General features: G+C 45.0%; 1 protein-coding gene across 3 annotated transcripts in view; it reads left to right on the top strand.

Annotated features, from left to right (window-relative positions):
• Positions 1 to 16,900, top strand: part of TMCC3 (transmembrane and coiled-coil domain family 3) — a 309,980-nt gene that overhangs the window by 210,928 nt on the left and 82,152 nt on the right. The window contains exon 1 of one of the 3 annotated variants that reach the window (XM_008004264.3): positions 13,672 to 13,910. The exons of the other annotated variants lie outside the window; for them this stretch is intronic. Within the exon in view, the coding sequence (XP_008002455.3) occupies positions 13,833 to 13,910 (78 nt within the window). The 5' untranslated portion in view covers positions 13,672 to 13,832. Of the gene's footprint in view, positions 1 to 13,671; positions 13,911 to 16,900 lie in introns of those variants that run through there. 3 annotated transcript variants of the gene reach the window in all.

Raw genomic sequence — 16,900 nt, 5'->3', positions numbered from 1 at the left:
TTATCAGAACGATAAAATGTGTGATGTTTGTGTGTAAAACTTTTTCTGTATTATATTTTCCTGTATTATATTATTTCTTTAGCATAGATTCCTAGAAGTAGAGTCATTGGTCAAAGGGTACCAGCAAAAAGACGCTCTGTATTCTACGTGGGAGCTACAGGGCCTTGGGAATGAAAGGAGTTGGAGGTTAGTGTAAATGGAGGAAGTGTGCCCTTGTCTCTTGTGCAAGTTTGCAGACTGCAGTGGTAGGAACAGCACAGGCAGAGGCAGAGGGGGAGGGATGGCCGGGGTCCAGAGCTTGTCCACAGGCTCCTACTTTCATCCTGATTCTATTCACAAAATTTGTGATGATGACATACGGCATCGAAATGCATCCTCCACCTTGCTAGGACACTCCAGGATAACAGCGTACATCCTTACTGAAGTCTTCCTGGTAAGGAAGAAGACATGAAGACAGATTTTAGGTTTTGTTTTGTTTGTGCAGACATTTATTGAGCTCTTATTTTATAAGTGCTTTACATATATTACGTCATTTAATCTTCAACAACAGTATGAGGTGGGTTCCTTAGCTTATGAATGTGAGAATCAAGGCTTTAGAGCTCGTAAGGAGCAGCGCCAAGATGTGAATCCGAGCAGTCTGTCTCCGGTACACCATACCGCCTCTCTGTAACAGCACAAGATCATTTATAATTGAATGTTTATGGGAGTGACTTAAGCAACAGATACTGTCAGAATTCAGAGAAGGGAGAGAGATAACAGTGTAGACTGGAGTGGACAAGGAAGGCTTCAGCAAGCAGCATCCTCTTTTGAAAGGATTGTGACTTGGACTGTTTAAAAACAACATCACATCATATTTTTCTGGCGGTTTCATTTCCCACCTTCCTTTTCTTGCAAAGTGAGTTGATAAAATGCAGAGTGAATTCATGGATGATATGTTCCTGGAGTGTAGCTAGCTCATCCTTCAGATTCAGTATGTGCTGAATGAAAGACAGTTCTCCTGGGCTGGTCGTGCATAGAATGGAGTCAACTAGAGATCCCCAGGGAACTGCTTTCTCCGTGGTTGTGTGAAGTAGGAACCCACGACATCACAACTGCAGTTACAGGTTTAACTGAATGGAGCGTTCTGTGCCTAGTACAGAGTAAGGCATTTTTATCTACGTTTGTTTTCTAACACTGTTGTAGACTTCTGAAAAACTGCAGTAGCAAATAGCCAATAGTCATACATGGTAATCAGAGAGTGAAACTCTTTCCAACTGGTAGAGTCAAGAGGTTAGAAATAGCAAACTACTTATATTATAATCTGTGTGTGCATTATATAAAGACTCAAACCAATATGGGAATCATAAAACATGGAGCAAAGCAAAGCACATGAATTTGCAAAATTCTCTCTTTTTTTTTTTTTGAGACAGAGTCTCGCTGTGTTGCCCAGGCTGGAGTGCAGTGGTGCGATCTTGGCTAACTGCAACCTCCGTCTCCTGGGTTCAAGCAATTCTAGTGCCTGAGCTACCCAAGTAGGTGGGGTTACAGGTGTGCATCACCACACTCGGCTAATTTTTATATTTTTTGTAGAGACAGGGTTTCGCCATGTTGGCCAGGCTGGTCTTGAACTCCTGACCCTATGTAATCCACATGCCCCAGCCTCCCAATGTGCTGGGACTACAGGTGCATGCCACCATGCCTGGCTAATTTTTGTGTTTTTTGTGGAGACAAGGTTTCACCATATCGGCTGGGCTGATCTCAAACTCCTGGCCTCAAGTGATCTGCCCACCTCCACCTCCCAAAGGAATTTGCAAAATTCTCTACTCAACCTTGCTATGTAACTTTTTACTAAACAACTCATATAATGAGTCGTTTTGAACCTGAACCAAATCTATGAACATTAATATGTTCTTCCAACCAAATCAGGACTTAATTATCCATTATTTATTCCAGAAAAACCTTGTAGAATCACTGCTTTGTGCCAGGTGCTATGCTCAGCACTGATAGGCCAAGGATAATGGACACTGCCCTTGGCCCTGAACTTGTGAGGTTGAGACACAGCATACACTGTGGCCAGGTACTGACATTTGTGGTCATATTAATGACACCACCCACAGTCTGTCTTTGCCCTCAGTTTCCACAGCTGGTCAACTCCTCTGGTGCAGCAAAGGGCCATAACCTGGTAGAGTATTCTGTGAACAACTTCCTCAGAGAAAAAGTTCCTGTATCAACCACTCCAGCTGGTGTTGTTCCCATCCTCCCAAAACTCAGTTTTTACTGTGAAAATGACTACAATTGCACTTAAATTTAATTTTTATTTTTATTTATTTATTTATTTATTTATTTATTTATTTATTTATTTATTTTTGAGGTAGAGTCTCACCGTGTCGCCCAGACTGGAGTGCAGTGGCACGATCTCAGCTCACTGCTACTTCCACCTCCAGGTTTCAAGCAAGTCTCCTGCCTCAAACTCCTGAGTAGCTGGGATTATAGGCACCCACCATCACGATGCCTGGCTAGTTTTTGTATTTTTGGTAGAGACAAAGTTTTGCCATGTTGGCCAGGCTCTGGTCTCGAACTCCTGGTCTCAACTATCTGCCCGCCTTGGCTTCCCAAAGTGGTGGAATTACAGGCGTGCGCCACCGTGCCTGGCCTTAAAACACATTTTTATTAAACTTTTAATTTTGAGATTGTTGTAGATTCACATGCACTTGTAAGGAATACTCCCGAGGAACTCTGTACACTTTACCTGTCCCCCAGTGGTAGTATCTGTGTCCTCCATAGTAGTATCTTGTCAAACTTTAGTACAAATATCACATTAATATTGGTGCAATCCATCAATCTCATTCAGATTTCCCCAGTACTTGTTTGTGTGTGTGCGCATGTGTGTATTTAGTCCTCTGCAATTGTATCCACCACCACTCTCAAGATACAGAACAGTTCCATCCCCACAGGATCCCTCCTGCTGCCCTTTTATAACCACACCCACCTCCCTCCTGCCACTACCCCCTCCCATTCCTAGAGCCTGGCACCCACTCATCTCTTCTCCTTTTCTATAGTTTTATCATTTCAAGAATGCTATGTAAGTGGGGCCAGGTGCGATGGCTCATACCTGTAATCCCAGCACTTTGGGAGGCCGAGGTGGGCAGATCACTTGAGGTCAGGAGTTTGAGACCATCCTGGCTAACACGGTGAAACCCTGTCTCTACTTAAAATACAACAATTAGCTGGGGGTGGTGGTGGTGGACTCCTGTAGTCCCAGCTACTCGGGAGGCTGAGGCAGGAGGATGGTGTGAACCCAGGAGGCGGAGCTTGCAGTGAGCCGAGATCGTGCCACTGCACTCCAGCCTGGGTGACAGAGTGAGACTCCCTCTCAAAAAAAAAAAAAAAAAAAAGAATGCTACGTAAGTGGAATCATACTGTATATGACCTTTTGGGATTGGCTTTTTAGATACAGCATAATTCCCTATAGACTTATCCAAGTTGTTGCATATCAAATAGTTCCTTTTAATTGTTGAGTCACAGTCCATGGTATGGATGTACCACAGTTGTTTAACCATTCACATGTTGAAGGATATGGTGCTGCTACCAGGTTTTGGCAATTATGAATAAAGCTACTGTGAATATTTCTGTATAGGTTTCTGTTTGAACGTGTTTTCTTTCTGGGATAAATGCCTGAGAGTGCAATTGCTGGGTCAGATGGGATTTGCATGTTTTAGTTTTATAAAAAACGGTCAAATTGCTTTCCAGAGAGGCTGAACCATTTTACATTCCTTCCTTCCAGCAATCTATGATTTATCTAGTTTCTCCACATCCTTGCCAGCAATATGTGTTATAACTCGTTTTTATTGTAGACATTCTGATAAGTGAGCAGTAACATCTCATTGTGGTTTTAATTTGCATTTCCCTAATGGATAATGACATTTAACATCTTTTCGTGTGTTTATTTGCTATTAGTATAGTCTCTTCAGTGAAATGTCTGTTCCTATATTTTGCTCATTTTTTAATTGGATTGTTTATTGTTTATTTTTATTTGAGTTGGAGTCTTGCTCTGTCTCCCAGGCTGGAGTGCAGTGCCGCGATCTTGGCTCACTGCAATCTCCGCCTCCTGGGTTCAAGTGATTCTCCTGCCTCAGCCTCCCAAGCAGCTGAGATTACGGGCACCCACCACCACGCCCAGCTAATTTTTTTGTGTTTTTAGTAGAGACAGGACTTCACCATATTGGCCAGGCTGATTTTGAACTCCTGACCTCACGTGATCTGCCGCCTTGGCCTCCCAAAGTGCTGGGATTGCAGATGCGAGACACTGTGCCCGGCCAAGGATTACTTTTTTACTATAGAGTTTTGAGAATTCTTTATACATTCTAGGTACTCATCACTTGTTATATGTTTGGTTTTGTAAATATCTTCCCATCTGTATCTTGTCTTTTTATTCTCTTATCAGAGTTTTTTGAGAAGCAAAAGCGTTCACTTTTGATGAGGTAAAATACATGTTTGTACTTCTTAACGTAGCCTCAAGTCTGCAGGCAAGGCACATGCTGAAGACCATCTCCCAGGACACTTGAAGGCTGCTTGGAGAATTTTCTCATTGCTCTTGAGAAATCAATAGCATGGAATTGTTGCATTTGCTAAAAAAAGGAATATTCAAAGGCAAGTTCCCTAGCCTGCAGAGTTTCAATTGAGTCTGTCTACTTTCCTGTTTTTAATCAAAATCTTTCCAAGTGGAAGTTTCGGGTTTCTGTGCCAGATCATTGCTAACACTAAATAAACAGCAGTGATTGTTTCTTTGCAGTCACATAGAACATGCTATGTTAGAAATTAAATGTAAATATTAAGGGTGTGGTCATTTTTAATTGGCTATAAACCAGGTAGTTAGAATTAGAGATTCATGTTTGCATCAGGCCGGAAAGCTGCTGACCCGCAACACAGGCATTTCTATGTATCTGTCTGTAATATAGATATGTAGAGCTGATCAGCATGTGTTCACCTCAAGCTAGTAGAATACATTTTAAAACCCTGATTTATTCTTCCTTTTGCTCTGTTCTTGTATCCTTGTGGTGGGGGAGCTTGTTGTACTTTTTGTCTTATGAATGTTTCCCCCAAAGGGAACACTTCCCTGCACTATTAAATCAAACTGGCATATGAAAAGAAATGCATTTTCCTTTCCTTTACAAGAGACTTGCACTTTTGTCTTCAACATCTGGCTTTCCTTGTGTCTCCTTCTCCCTGCTGCGATGACCGCAGAACTGAAACATCTAAGGAAGTGAGCTGCGTGGTGAGGAGACCACCTCCTTCCTTTGTCCTACTACCATGTCGAGCACATAACTATCTTGGCATCTACAGCAACGTTTTGGGGGGTGCCTCACTGTCTAGATGGGCTGTCCCTTCTGAATGTCTCACTCATTTCTATATTCTCAGCACCAAGAGCAGAGGCTGTCACACCAAATGTGCTCAATAAATGACTGGAGAACTCACAAACGTCATTAACTACTTAGTAGGTGAAAATTGGTAACATCCATCGTTCAGTGAATTTTCATCCTTTCCTATTACCCATTCCAACCCCTTAGGAACAGACACTAGTTTTTGCTTATGTCAGAGTCATTTTTTAAAACCCTAATGCCTAGAAAATAAGTAGACATTTAATAATGTTGATCTCAAGCATTTATTGAATACTATGTTAAGAACTGTCGGGAATGCCTACACGTACCTAGAAAGTACAGTCCATTCCTTCAGGTAACCTACACTCTAGTGTGTCTGGGGGGAAGCATAGAAATTATTGCATGAAACATTTTTTAAATAAATATATTGTGGCCGGGCGCGGTGGCTCACGCCTGTAATCCCAGCACTTTGGGAGGCCGAGACGGGCGGATCACGAGGTCAGGAGGTCGAGACCATCCTGGCTAACACGGTGAAACCCCGTCTCTACTAAAAATACAAAAAACTAGCCGGGCGTAGTGGTGGGCGCCTGTAGTCCCAGCTACTTGGGAGGCTGAGGCAGGAGAATGGCGAGAACCCAGGAGGCGGAGCTTGCAGTGAGCTGAGATCGCGCCACCGTACTCCAGCCTGGGCGACTGAGCAAGACTCCATCTCAAAAAAAAAAAAAAATATTGTAACCTTTGTATTGAAAAAATTAGTCCAGAATATAATTAGTTGAGCGGTTCACAGGTCATCTGGGGTGGGCTGATCACAGAAGGCTCAAGCTAGTGGCCTGAGAAAATTCTACAGTCCTCGGCGCCCCCACCAGAATCCTCTGTTGATTCTCCCTTTATTTGTGCTGTTCAAAGTTCTTGCCTTCTCTTGAAATGCTGCCCTTTTCCTTGTCTTCTTTCTGCCCATACCCTGCATTGAATGTTGCATTAGACAGGATTCTTTGGGTTGCAGGAATCAGCAACCCATCTCTAACAGGCCTGAGCAAAAAGAGGAATCCATTGCTTCATGTCACTGAAAAGGGGGTCTAGGCAAGGCTGGTGTGGTGGATCAGCTGCCAAAATGACAGTCAGCAATTTCTCCCATCTGTGTGCACATCACTCCTTCCATCAACAGGTGGACCCCATTTCTCCTCCCCTGGAGTCTGAGCTGGACTTTTGACTTGCCATGACCAATAGAATGTGATGGAAGTGATAATCTGCCAATTCTAGGCTAGGCCTTAGGACATTTGGCAGCTTTTGTTTTTGCTGTGTTAGAAGGCATCCACCATGTAAAAAAGTCCAACTACCCTGATGGAGAGAGGGGATTCCTGCAAGATGAGGACTATAAAAAAGTGTATTTAAAAAAGTATGAACAGGCCGGCTACAGTGGCTCATGCCTATAATCCCAGCTGTGGGAGGCTGAGGTGGGAGAGGCCAAGAGTTAAGATCAGCCTAGGCACACACCAAGACCCTGTCACTACAAAAAATAAATTAGCCAGGCGTGCTGATGCACCTGTAGTCCCAGCTACTCAGGAGAATGAGGTGGCAGGATCGCTTGAATCTGGGAGTTCGAGGCTGCCAGGAGCTATGATCATGCCATCACATTCTAGCCCAGGTGACAGAATAAGATCCTGTCTCTAAAGGGAAAAAAAAAAAAGTTTTTAAAAAACTATAAACATATGAAAATAAAGACAGAGGCCCGGCCAGCTCCCACCATTCCAGCCACCCTAAGTCTTATAGGTGCTGACACATTGTTTGTAGAAAAATCAACTCAAACTATGGTTTCCCTCTGTTCTCACACCACAAAACCCATCAACACAGAAGACTTCTGTGACCAAATGTGGGAGAGGGGTTTCCCTACACACCAAGTAAGAATCAGTTCTGGACACCAGCTGGTGTCCTCCAAGTCTACCTGGAGATAGCGTCAGACCCCACAGATAGAAGACTGAGTCCCCTAGACTGCCCTTCAGATGCCAGTCACAAGCCCAGGCCTTCAGAACTTCTGGCAGACCGACTTCATGTTGGGGTTCCCATGACCCCCATTTTGGGTTTGACTAATTTGCTAGAGCAGCTCACAGAACTCAGGGAAACTTGTGTTTTACATTTACCGGTTTAGTATAAAGGATATCAGAAAGGACACAGATGAAGAAGTGCATGGGGCGAGGTGAGGGAAGGAGCTCAGGGCTTCTGTGTCCTCCCTGAGTACACCACCCTCCATAGATGTCCAGCTATCCAGAAGCCCCCTGAACCCTGTCTTCTTGGGCCTTTTATGGAGATGTCACTGGATAGGTATGATTGACAACCATGTAGAAATGTGACTGGACAAAAGGGTATATGATCTAATACTGAGAGACTAAGTGGCAAGATCCAGCAAGGCCTGTCTGTTCAGATTCTTCTTGGCTTCTCTGCGCAGCATGCTTTCCTCCAGGGTGTGGGGCAGGACCCCTTCTGAAATGAGCCTTATGTCCTACAGTCAGACAAGGTAGGTCAGAATTTCTTCACGGCCAGCTGCATGACAGAAAGGCGGAGGAAGGTTCCTTCCTTTGGGAGAGAAAAGAGCAGGTGGAACGAGGGCAGGATAAGGCTTCTGAGGCTGGCTTCTGGGATCTAAAGTGCCCCAAAATCATGACAACAGACTATTACAGGGGCATTGGTAATTATGAGCCAGGAACCATGGATGAAAACCAATATGTATATATATATATGTAGCATAATGTCACACATGTGAATGAAGCCATCTTGGATACACTAGCCCCACCCAGTGCCACATGGAACAGAGAAAAGACACCTCATCTCCTTTGGAGACCTGCCCAGATTGCAGAATCATGAGCTAATGAGCGGTAGTTATTGTCGTAAGCCAATACAATTTTTTTTTTTTCTTGCTCTCACCCAGGCTAGAGTGCAGTGGCATGATCTTGGCTCACTGCAACCTCCACCTCCTGGGTTCAAGCAATTCTCCTGCCTTGGCCTCCTGAGTAGCTGGGATTACAGGTGCCTACCACCTGTACAGGTGCCCACCAGCTAATTTTTGTATTTTTAGTAGAGATGGGGTTTCACCATGTTGGTCAGGCTGGTCTCGAACTCCTGACCTCAGGTGATCCACCTGCCTCGGCTTCTCAAAGTGCTGGGATTGCTGGCGTGAGCCACTGCACCCGGCCAAGCCAAAGCATTTTAAGGTGATTTGTCATGCAGCTATAGCAAATGGAAAATGCTGGATCTAGTGCTCTAAAGATTTAGTAAGAAGTCTTTCTCCGTTTCATGGCTCTGCTTTCCCAGGGAGGCTGTCTTTAGATGGTGGAAGGATGTCCACTACAGCATCAGGCTTGCATTGCACCAGCTTAGCAATGCCCACTGGAAGGGCATAGGCTTTCCCAGCAGTTCTGGCAAAAGTCTAGGGATGACTTTCATCGGCTCTGATTAGCTCACATGCCTATCCCTGCACAAGCCACAGTGACTCTGACTGGCCAAGGCTGGATGACATGCCTCTCTCTGGATCCAAGGATGGGAATGGTCTGCCTCATCTAAACCATTTGGATTAAAAGTAGGAGTAGGATAGGTCCCGAAAGAAAACCTAGGTACTGTCTTCAGAAAAAGGGGTGGGATGCTGGGCAGGCTGAAACAACAAACACGCACTACAAAAGTCAAGTGTAATCCTACCTCTTTTCATAGGCCTTTCACCATCACTCCAAACTTTAAACTATTACAGCTCAAATGACCTGGTCTCTTCTTTGGTGCTTTTAGCATCTGCTGCCTTGTTGTGCTCCTTCCTTACACTTTGCAAGTAAATTCTTATTTCACGCTTTAGGTATGAACCTTTGTATTTCTTATTGTTCTGACTGCATTTGTTATTTTAACAGTGTTATATTTTCCATTACTTTCTGCAAAGAGAGGCTCTTGGAGGTATGAAAGGCACAGAATTCTTACATTGACAGGAGGAATTTGCACCTGCACTCACCCTCTCCCTCTCTCTCCAGAGCTGACAAAACCCTAGGCATTGGCATTGCGTCCAAAGGAGGCGATGTGGTCTGTTTTCCCCTTGGGTTCTGCCTCCCAAAAGGAGAGCCAGATGGCGATCAGCACTGATTGTTTTCTTTCTGTTCTGGGGAGCTTGCTCTTGTGCTATTTAATTTGTATATTTTTAAAAAATAATTTTGTATGAGTGCCCAGCAGAGCAGCTTTTGGGCAACTAGCTTATGAAATAAATTTAAGTGATCTAAAAAAGAACATCCTCTGTTAATTGAAATTTAAATGAGCCTAATAAAGTTTTAATTTATCCTTCTCATTGAGGGTCAGCATTCCAGGATGGAATTCTAAGAAACATCAAGACAGTAATAGAAATGGAAAGTAGATGCCCGTTGGTACCCCCAAGCAAAGCCCAACCCTGGTTTGTCAGGGCCTCTCTGAGTTTATTCACACATAAAGTGCTATTATGTTTATTTATTTGAGAAGGTACCCCTAACTGGTGATTTGAATTCCAGAATTAAGGATATCACTATATCTGTTCCTTTGAGTCTTTGTTACCTTTAAAATGTTAAATTATTCTGAACTATTGTGTATATGTATGAATGAATGTACATCCAGTGTACCAACAGTCATTTGTTAAAGAGCATTATATATTTATAATTGTGTACCCCTCTTCTATTGAAGCCTTCTTCATCTCCCCACCAGAGATACTGTCCTGAAATTTGTGTTTAGTATGCTCTTGCTTTTCTTAAACTTTACAGGAAGGCTGGGCATGGTGGCTCACACCTGCAATTCAGCACGTTGGGAGGCTGAGGCAGGTGGATCACTTGAGGCCAGGAGTTCAAGACCAGCCTGGCCAACATGGTGAAACCCCATGTCTACTAAAAATACAAAAATTAGCCGGGCGTGGTGGCGCACACCTGTAATCCAGATACTCAGGAGGCCGAGGCATGAGAATCACTTTAACTTGGGAGCCAGAGGTTGCAGTGAACTGTGATCATGCCACTGTACTCCAGCCTAGGCAACAGAGTGAGACTCTGTCTCAAAACCAAAAACAAACAAACAAAAACAAAGAAAAACTTTACACGAATCTTTTTTTTTTTTTTTTTTCATGGAGACAAGGTCTCACTATATTGCTGGTCTCAAACTCCTGGCCTCAAGTGATCCTCCCACCTCAGCCTCCTGAAGTGCTGGGATTATAGACATGAGCTATCATACAGCCTACATGAATCTCGCTGCAAGTAATTTTTTGCTTTTTATGTTTCTCAGTATTGTTTGTGAAATTTGTCCATATTGGTTTTTTTTTTTAAGCTGGAGTTCAGTCTGTGGCTTATTTTTTCACTTTATTGTTTATTTTCATAAGCAGAAGTTTAAATTTTTAAATGTCAAACCTTTGTGGTTTATGCTTGTTGTATCCTGTTTATTTTTTACTTGAGATGATAATAATGATATGCTTTCATTTTCTTCTGACAATTTTAAGTTGTGTTTTTTCCCCTTTAAGTCTTTAATCTGGTTTTTTATTTTATTTTTATTTTTATTTTATTTTGAGACAGAGTTTTGTTCTTGTTGTCTAGACTGGAGTACAATGGCGTGATCTCAGCTCACCGCAACCTCCGCCCCCTGAGTTCCACGGATTCTCCTGCCTTAGCCTCCCAAGTAGCTATGATTACAGGCATGCGCCACCACACCCTGCTAATTTTGTATTTTTAGTAGAGACGGGGTTTCTCCATGTTGGGCAGGCTGGTCTCGAACTTCCGACCTCAGATGATCTGCTGGCCTCGGCCTCCCAAAGTGTTGGGATTACAGGCGTGAGCCACCACTCCCGGCCAGATTTTTTGTTTTTTAATTTTTAATTTTTTTTAGACAGGTCTCACTCTGTTGCCCAGGCTAAATTCCTGGGCTCAAGTGATCCTCTTGCTTCAGCCTCCTGAACAGCTGGGATTACAGGTGCAAGCCACCATGTCCAGCTAATTTTTTCTTTCTTTCTTTTTCCTCTATCTGGTGTTGGTTTTTGTTTATGCTGTGAGGTACGGATCAATTTTTTTTTTTTTTTCATCCAAGTGAAAAGGTAGATCATGCCACTCCTTTGCTCAAAAATTTCCAAATCTTCCCATATTCCTCAAAATTAAAGTTCTTAAAATGAACTGAAAGTCCCTATATGATCTGGCCTTCTGAAATATCTCTGACCTCATCTCCTTCCAGTGAACACTGGCCTCCTTGCTCTTCCTTGAACACTCCCAAAATGTTCAGGGCCCTTGACTTTCCGTTTGTTGGAAATTTTCAGATGTCTATACTTCTGGCTTCCTCATTTCCCAAGTCTCTGCTCAAAGATCACCTTATCACGGAGGACTTCTTTAGCCACCCTAGCTAAAATCTCGCTCCAACACACACACAGACACACACACACACACACACACACACACCCTCCACATTTGATATTTCTCTTCTCTTCTTTCAAAGAACTTACCCGAAAAACTCTCTGGGCCTGGTATAGTTAGTTGTGTGTTGGGGTAGCTGTAGCTGGGTATTTTAAAAGTGTTGATTTAATTTTTTGAATGGCTTAAGGACTACGTGGGACTTTCAATTTCTTCTTAAGTTAGTTTTAACCCTGCCTTTACAAAAATGTATTTTTAAAATTAGCCAGAAATGGTGGTGCACACCTGTAGTTCTAGCTACTTGGGAAACTGAAGTGGGAGGCTCCCTAGAGCCCAAGAATTTGAGGCTGCAGTGAGCTATGATTGTGCCACTGCACCCCAGCCTGGGCAACAGATACCCTATCTCTAAAAAACATTTTTAAAAAAATTTTACTTTTTGAATAGTTAATATATGCCCACAGTGTAAACATTCAAGTTTCAAAAGTATACACAGTGAAAAATAGATCTCTCTCCTATCTCTGCCTTCTAGCTACCTGGTTCCCCTCTCTTGGCATCAATTTCTTGTCTATTTCCCTAGTTTCTTATTTATCCTCCCAGATATATGTCATACATGTAGAAGCACATAACATATATTGTTTTTACATAAATAGTGGAATGCTATATATATTATCCTGCACATTGCTTTTTTTCCACTTAACCATGTACGTTAGATATGCTTCCAAAGCTATTCATAGAGGGCTCCCTCATTTCTATTCCAGTTACCGAATATTCTGTTGGATGATGTACCATCATTTATTTACCTAGTCTCCTTCTGAAGGATAATCAGGCTGTTCTGTCTTTACAGTGGCCTCCTAGCCCGTGTGTTTTGCCCATCTTGAATCGCTGCTTCACCCTGATGTCAGATATACCTTCTCCTTAAACTTCCATTCTCATGCTATCATTTCCCTGTTCAGGAATCTCCAGCAGCTGCCTAGTTCCCACAGAATAAGGTTGAACTTCTTACCCTTGAACGAAGATTCTGCATGGTCTCCGCCTTCTTTTCCATCATGTCTTCCTGTTCCTGAGGACACTCCCCAAAACTGATGACTTGAGGTTTTCCCAAATGTACCTCTGATTTTGGGGACTCCAAAGTTTTCTTCAGCCTGCTCTAGCCTTTCACTTGAACCCTATGAAGGGCGGGGCAAATCCTTCCCTTCCCCTGGGCTGGTCATATTGGGCTCTAGGTCCTCTCTGGAACAGCTGCACTTTAAATATTTCAGCCCAGTCTCCCACTGTACACCCTACAGAGCCGGCACAGGTGTTCTGAATTTTGTTTGGGGTTACTGATACTTAAATTGTTCACCAGTGGTCCTTCCTCTACGAGACTCCAAATTCCTTGTGAGCAGGGACTGATCACTGGGAATGGGGAATACTAAAATGAAAAGATATCCTGATTTCCAAGTAGCTTAAAACATAAAGGTGAGCCAGACATGCAACATTAAAATACACAACACAGTAGGATCTTAGTTTAAGTGGAAATATGCTCTATGCTCAGGGCAATTGTGGTGCGGGGGGAGTTTTTTATTTTATTTCATTTCTTATTTTAAATCTCTGGTCTCTGGTACATGGCAGCTGCCCAATAAGTGCCTGTTGAATGAAGAATAACATAAAAAGAGACATTTAAGGCAAGTGTCAACTTCTTGCGGTAACAGCCACCTTTTATATACAAAATAAGTCAACAGATAGTGTAGTGTGGATGTCGCTCATCTTTTGGGGAGAAAGAGGGCTGTGTGGGAGGGGGTGGAATCAAGTTTCAGCCAGGGAGGGAGGCGAGGATAGGCGAAGACGTTGCCCGCCGGGTCGCGGGTGGGTGGGGGGTCCCGGAGGCTGCGGGGCGCGGGGGAGGCGGGGAGAAGGGAAGGGGGAGGAGACTCTCGCCTCCTGCCCCGCCTCCCCCACCCCGCGGCGGCGGCGCAGGGCGGCCGCGCGGGTGTCGGTACCAGAGGCAACAGCTGCAGCTGCCGCGCCGCCCCCTCGCCCGCGGCTCCCGGGGTGAGCCCGAGCACGGCCGGCAGCTCGCGGCGCGGCAGCCCCAGGAGACGGGAAAGTTCCCGGCCGGAGCGCGGAGATGCCGGGCAGCGACACGGCGCTCACCGTGGACCGGACCTACTCGGACCCCGGCCGGCACCACCGCTGCAAGAGTCGGGTGAGCGCCGCGGGCTGGGGGGCGGCGGGTGCGCGCGGGCCCGGGGGCGAGGCTGGCTGGGGCGGCGGCTCGGCGCTAACCCACGCGCCCCCTGCGTTTCGCCGCCGGCCTCCGTTGCCGCCGGAGGTCCGTACCTCCCAGATCCTCCGAGCTGAAAAGGTGGGCGGAGGGGGGGCGTGGGAGCCCGGGCTGCGGTTCCTGAACCCCAGGTCCCCCTGCCCCTCGCGGCGCCCAGGTCCCGGCGCTCTGTGCGGGACACCCGGTTCCCCGACGGCCCGGGCTCCGCCTCCCTCCCCGCCAGGGAGCGCCCGCCGCGCCGCGAGGGAATCCCGCCACCCGCGGCCACGCGTGTCCGGGTCTCCGGGGTCTGGCCCCGGGTGTGACGGTGCCCTCCCCGCCGAATGTCCCGGCAGCCGCCCAGTCTCCTGGTCCTTGGGGCGTGTGGCCGGAGCCCGAGCGCGGTGCGCAGCCGGATCGCGGGGAGGCGGCGGACGGGCTCTGCCCAAGTGAAAAGTCAGAATCTTTGCGCTGCCTCTCCGGAGTTTCGAGCCAAGCCGAGCAGGCGCCCTCGCCATTGTTTGCAGTGTAATTTGCTGTTGCTGATTTTGGCTGTGGGCGAAAATAGCTCATTCTGAGCCTGCTGCAGAGACGAGCCCTGTAGGGCTTCAAAATAAAGACGGAGGCCGCAGCCCGAGCGCAGGTCTCTCCTGGGAGAGGAAGCCTTCCCCCTCCCCGGTGAATACCTTTGCCCTCCCGGGCTGTTGAATCGTCGAGGCTGGATGTGAGGCTCTGTAACCCGTTCTCCCCACGGCTGATTGAAGTGCCATTTAACAAAGCACCTCCTCCACGCTGGCATCTGTTCTGGCAGAAGGCACCTGGAGTTGTTCTTTGCTCCGCCAACTACTTACTCGCTTGTCCGAGAACTGGGGATTTGGGTGTCAGCCTCTGTGTAAAGTTCACGGAGGTAGAGCCGGGCTCAGATTCTGGCCTACCACCTCCGAGATCCAGAGACCAACTGGATGGAAATAGTAGCAACAGTGACGGGGTTGTGTCGCTGCCCTTTGTGCAGGATTTGGGTCTTCACTCATAATTTGAAGTAGTAATCGATTGCCCCAGAAGTGAAGCAATGAGTCCCTGGTTTACTGCCCACTTTCCCTTTTTCCTTTAGCATCTGTTAATCATTTTGAAAGAATGATTTGAGTTTTTACAGATTGAATATATTCGGTGGAATAATACCTCGTGCTCTCATCTCAACCCCCCAATTCTCTTATTTTTGCACTTTCTTTAAAAGTTTCCTAACAGTTTGCTATGAAAATAACCAGAAACTCCATTTGGAATAAACATTGAAGATCTGTGCTTACCCACAGGTAGATGTTTCTTCTTAGATAACTGTAATACTAGTTAACAGAACTGTGAAGAAAAGGAGATCATTTTCAAATGCATTTGTAATTGAGAGAATTCTGTAAAGTTAATGTTGCGGACTTGAAAAAAATGTGAAAGCCTGTTTTTTCTTGTCACAACTGTGATCTTCTTTGTGTAAACAAGATTAGTAATCTTAGCGGGATGGATGGCTCATTGTCAACTCATTTAAGTGGTTTGGCATAACTCATGCAACTTTACAAAACTCACTCTTCATAACCTGTAAAATGGTGGTGATAAAGTTTGTGCCTCAACTGCTTAGGTGCAATGTGGTAAAGGAAATTTGTAACGTAACTGCAGACTGTGTTTCTGCCACATCTGCCACTGTTCCCTGTCTACACTAGCCTTTTCTGTTAAAAAGTCAAAACCTTATATGAAGATTTCTTGGTTTCCTTTAAAATTCTGCTGACCGGTCGGGGGCAGTGGCCCACGCCTGTAATCGCAGAACTTTGGGAGACGAGATGAGTGGATCACCAGGTCAGGAGTTCAAGACCAGCCTGGCCAAGATGATGAAACCCCGTCTCTACTAAAAATACAAACATTAGCTGGGCGTGGTGGTGGGCGCCTGTAATCCCAGCTACTCGGGAGGGTGAGGCAGAGACTTGCTTGAACCTGGGAGGCAGAGGTTGGGGTGAACTGAGATCGCGTCAGCCTGGGCGACAGAGCTAGACTCCGTCTCTAAATAAATAAATAAAACAATTCTACTGACAATGTTATTGTACCTGCTGCCTTGTATTAGCATGGAGATACCCAATTTTTAATTTAACTGTGTATTAAAACTGATTTAGACATTATATGTGCTGATTATCCAAAATTAGCACATTGGGCCAGTCAGATCTAGCGAAGAGAAGAAGTCAAAGAAGGGCTAGAACTTTAGCAGACCATAATCACAAATTCTACTGCAGTGATGCTGGACTTCTTGAGGTCCCAGTTTAAACTTCTCAACTATCTGCTTTTAGGTTTTTTATTGCTGAGACAGTGAGGAATATGTAGAACTGGTGAAATTTTTGTAAACTCATAAGAACTTTTCCAAGCAGGGTTGATGTAATTTCAAGTCTGTACTGAGGCTACGATAAGTCTGTTGTAATGAAGGGAAAACAGCAATTTTACTGTGCAGAAAGTATTCATCCCCTTAAATGATCGTAGCTCCTGTATTGTGGAACTCACTTAGATGCAGCTGTAAAGATATGTTTTCCTGACACCCTGAAAGTATGTGATGCAAGAGGAAAACATCAAGTGGTAATTTCTTGATGTCACCATCTCCTTGGGAGGAAACTAGTATAGGATTTAAAAAGAACCCTTTTATGAACTCATTTGGTAAATTAGCTCCCCTAAAAATGCTAATGAGAACTGGGGGTTCATGGGAAGAATTGATTAATCTTTCAGGGATATGGAGTTTCTGCCTAGGAATGGGCTAAGACTCCATGAGATGAAGTTCTTCGTTACTGAATAGTCATTTTTTAAATTCAAAATCGATACCTGTTGAGATGACAGGGAAGCTACATAGTCTCTCTTGCTGGGCTTATTTCAGCCTTTGAGACTGGAATAATAATGAGGCAGTGTACTCTTTC

The sequence above is a fragment of the Chlorocebus sabaeus genome, chromosome 11, assembly GCF_047675955.1.
Source record: "Chlorocebus sabaeus isolate Y175 chromosome 11, mChlSab1.0.hap1, whole genome shotgun sequence".
Lineage (NCBI taxonomy): Eukaryota > Metazoa > Chordata > Mammalia > Primates > Cercopithecidae > Chlorocebus > Chlorocebus sabaeus.
The sequence above is the reverse complement of the archived record's forward strand: the minus strand, read 5'-3'. Positions and strand labels throughout refer to the sequence as shown.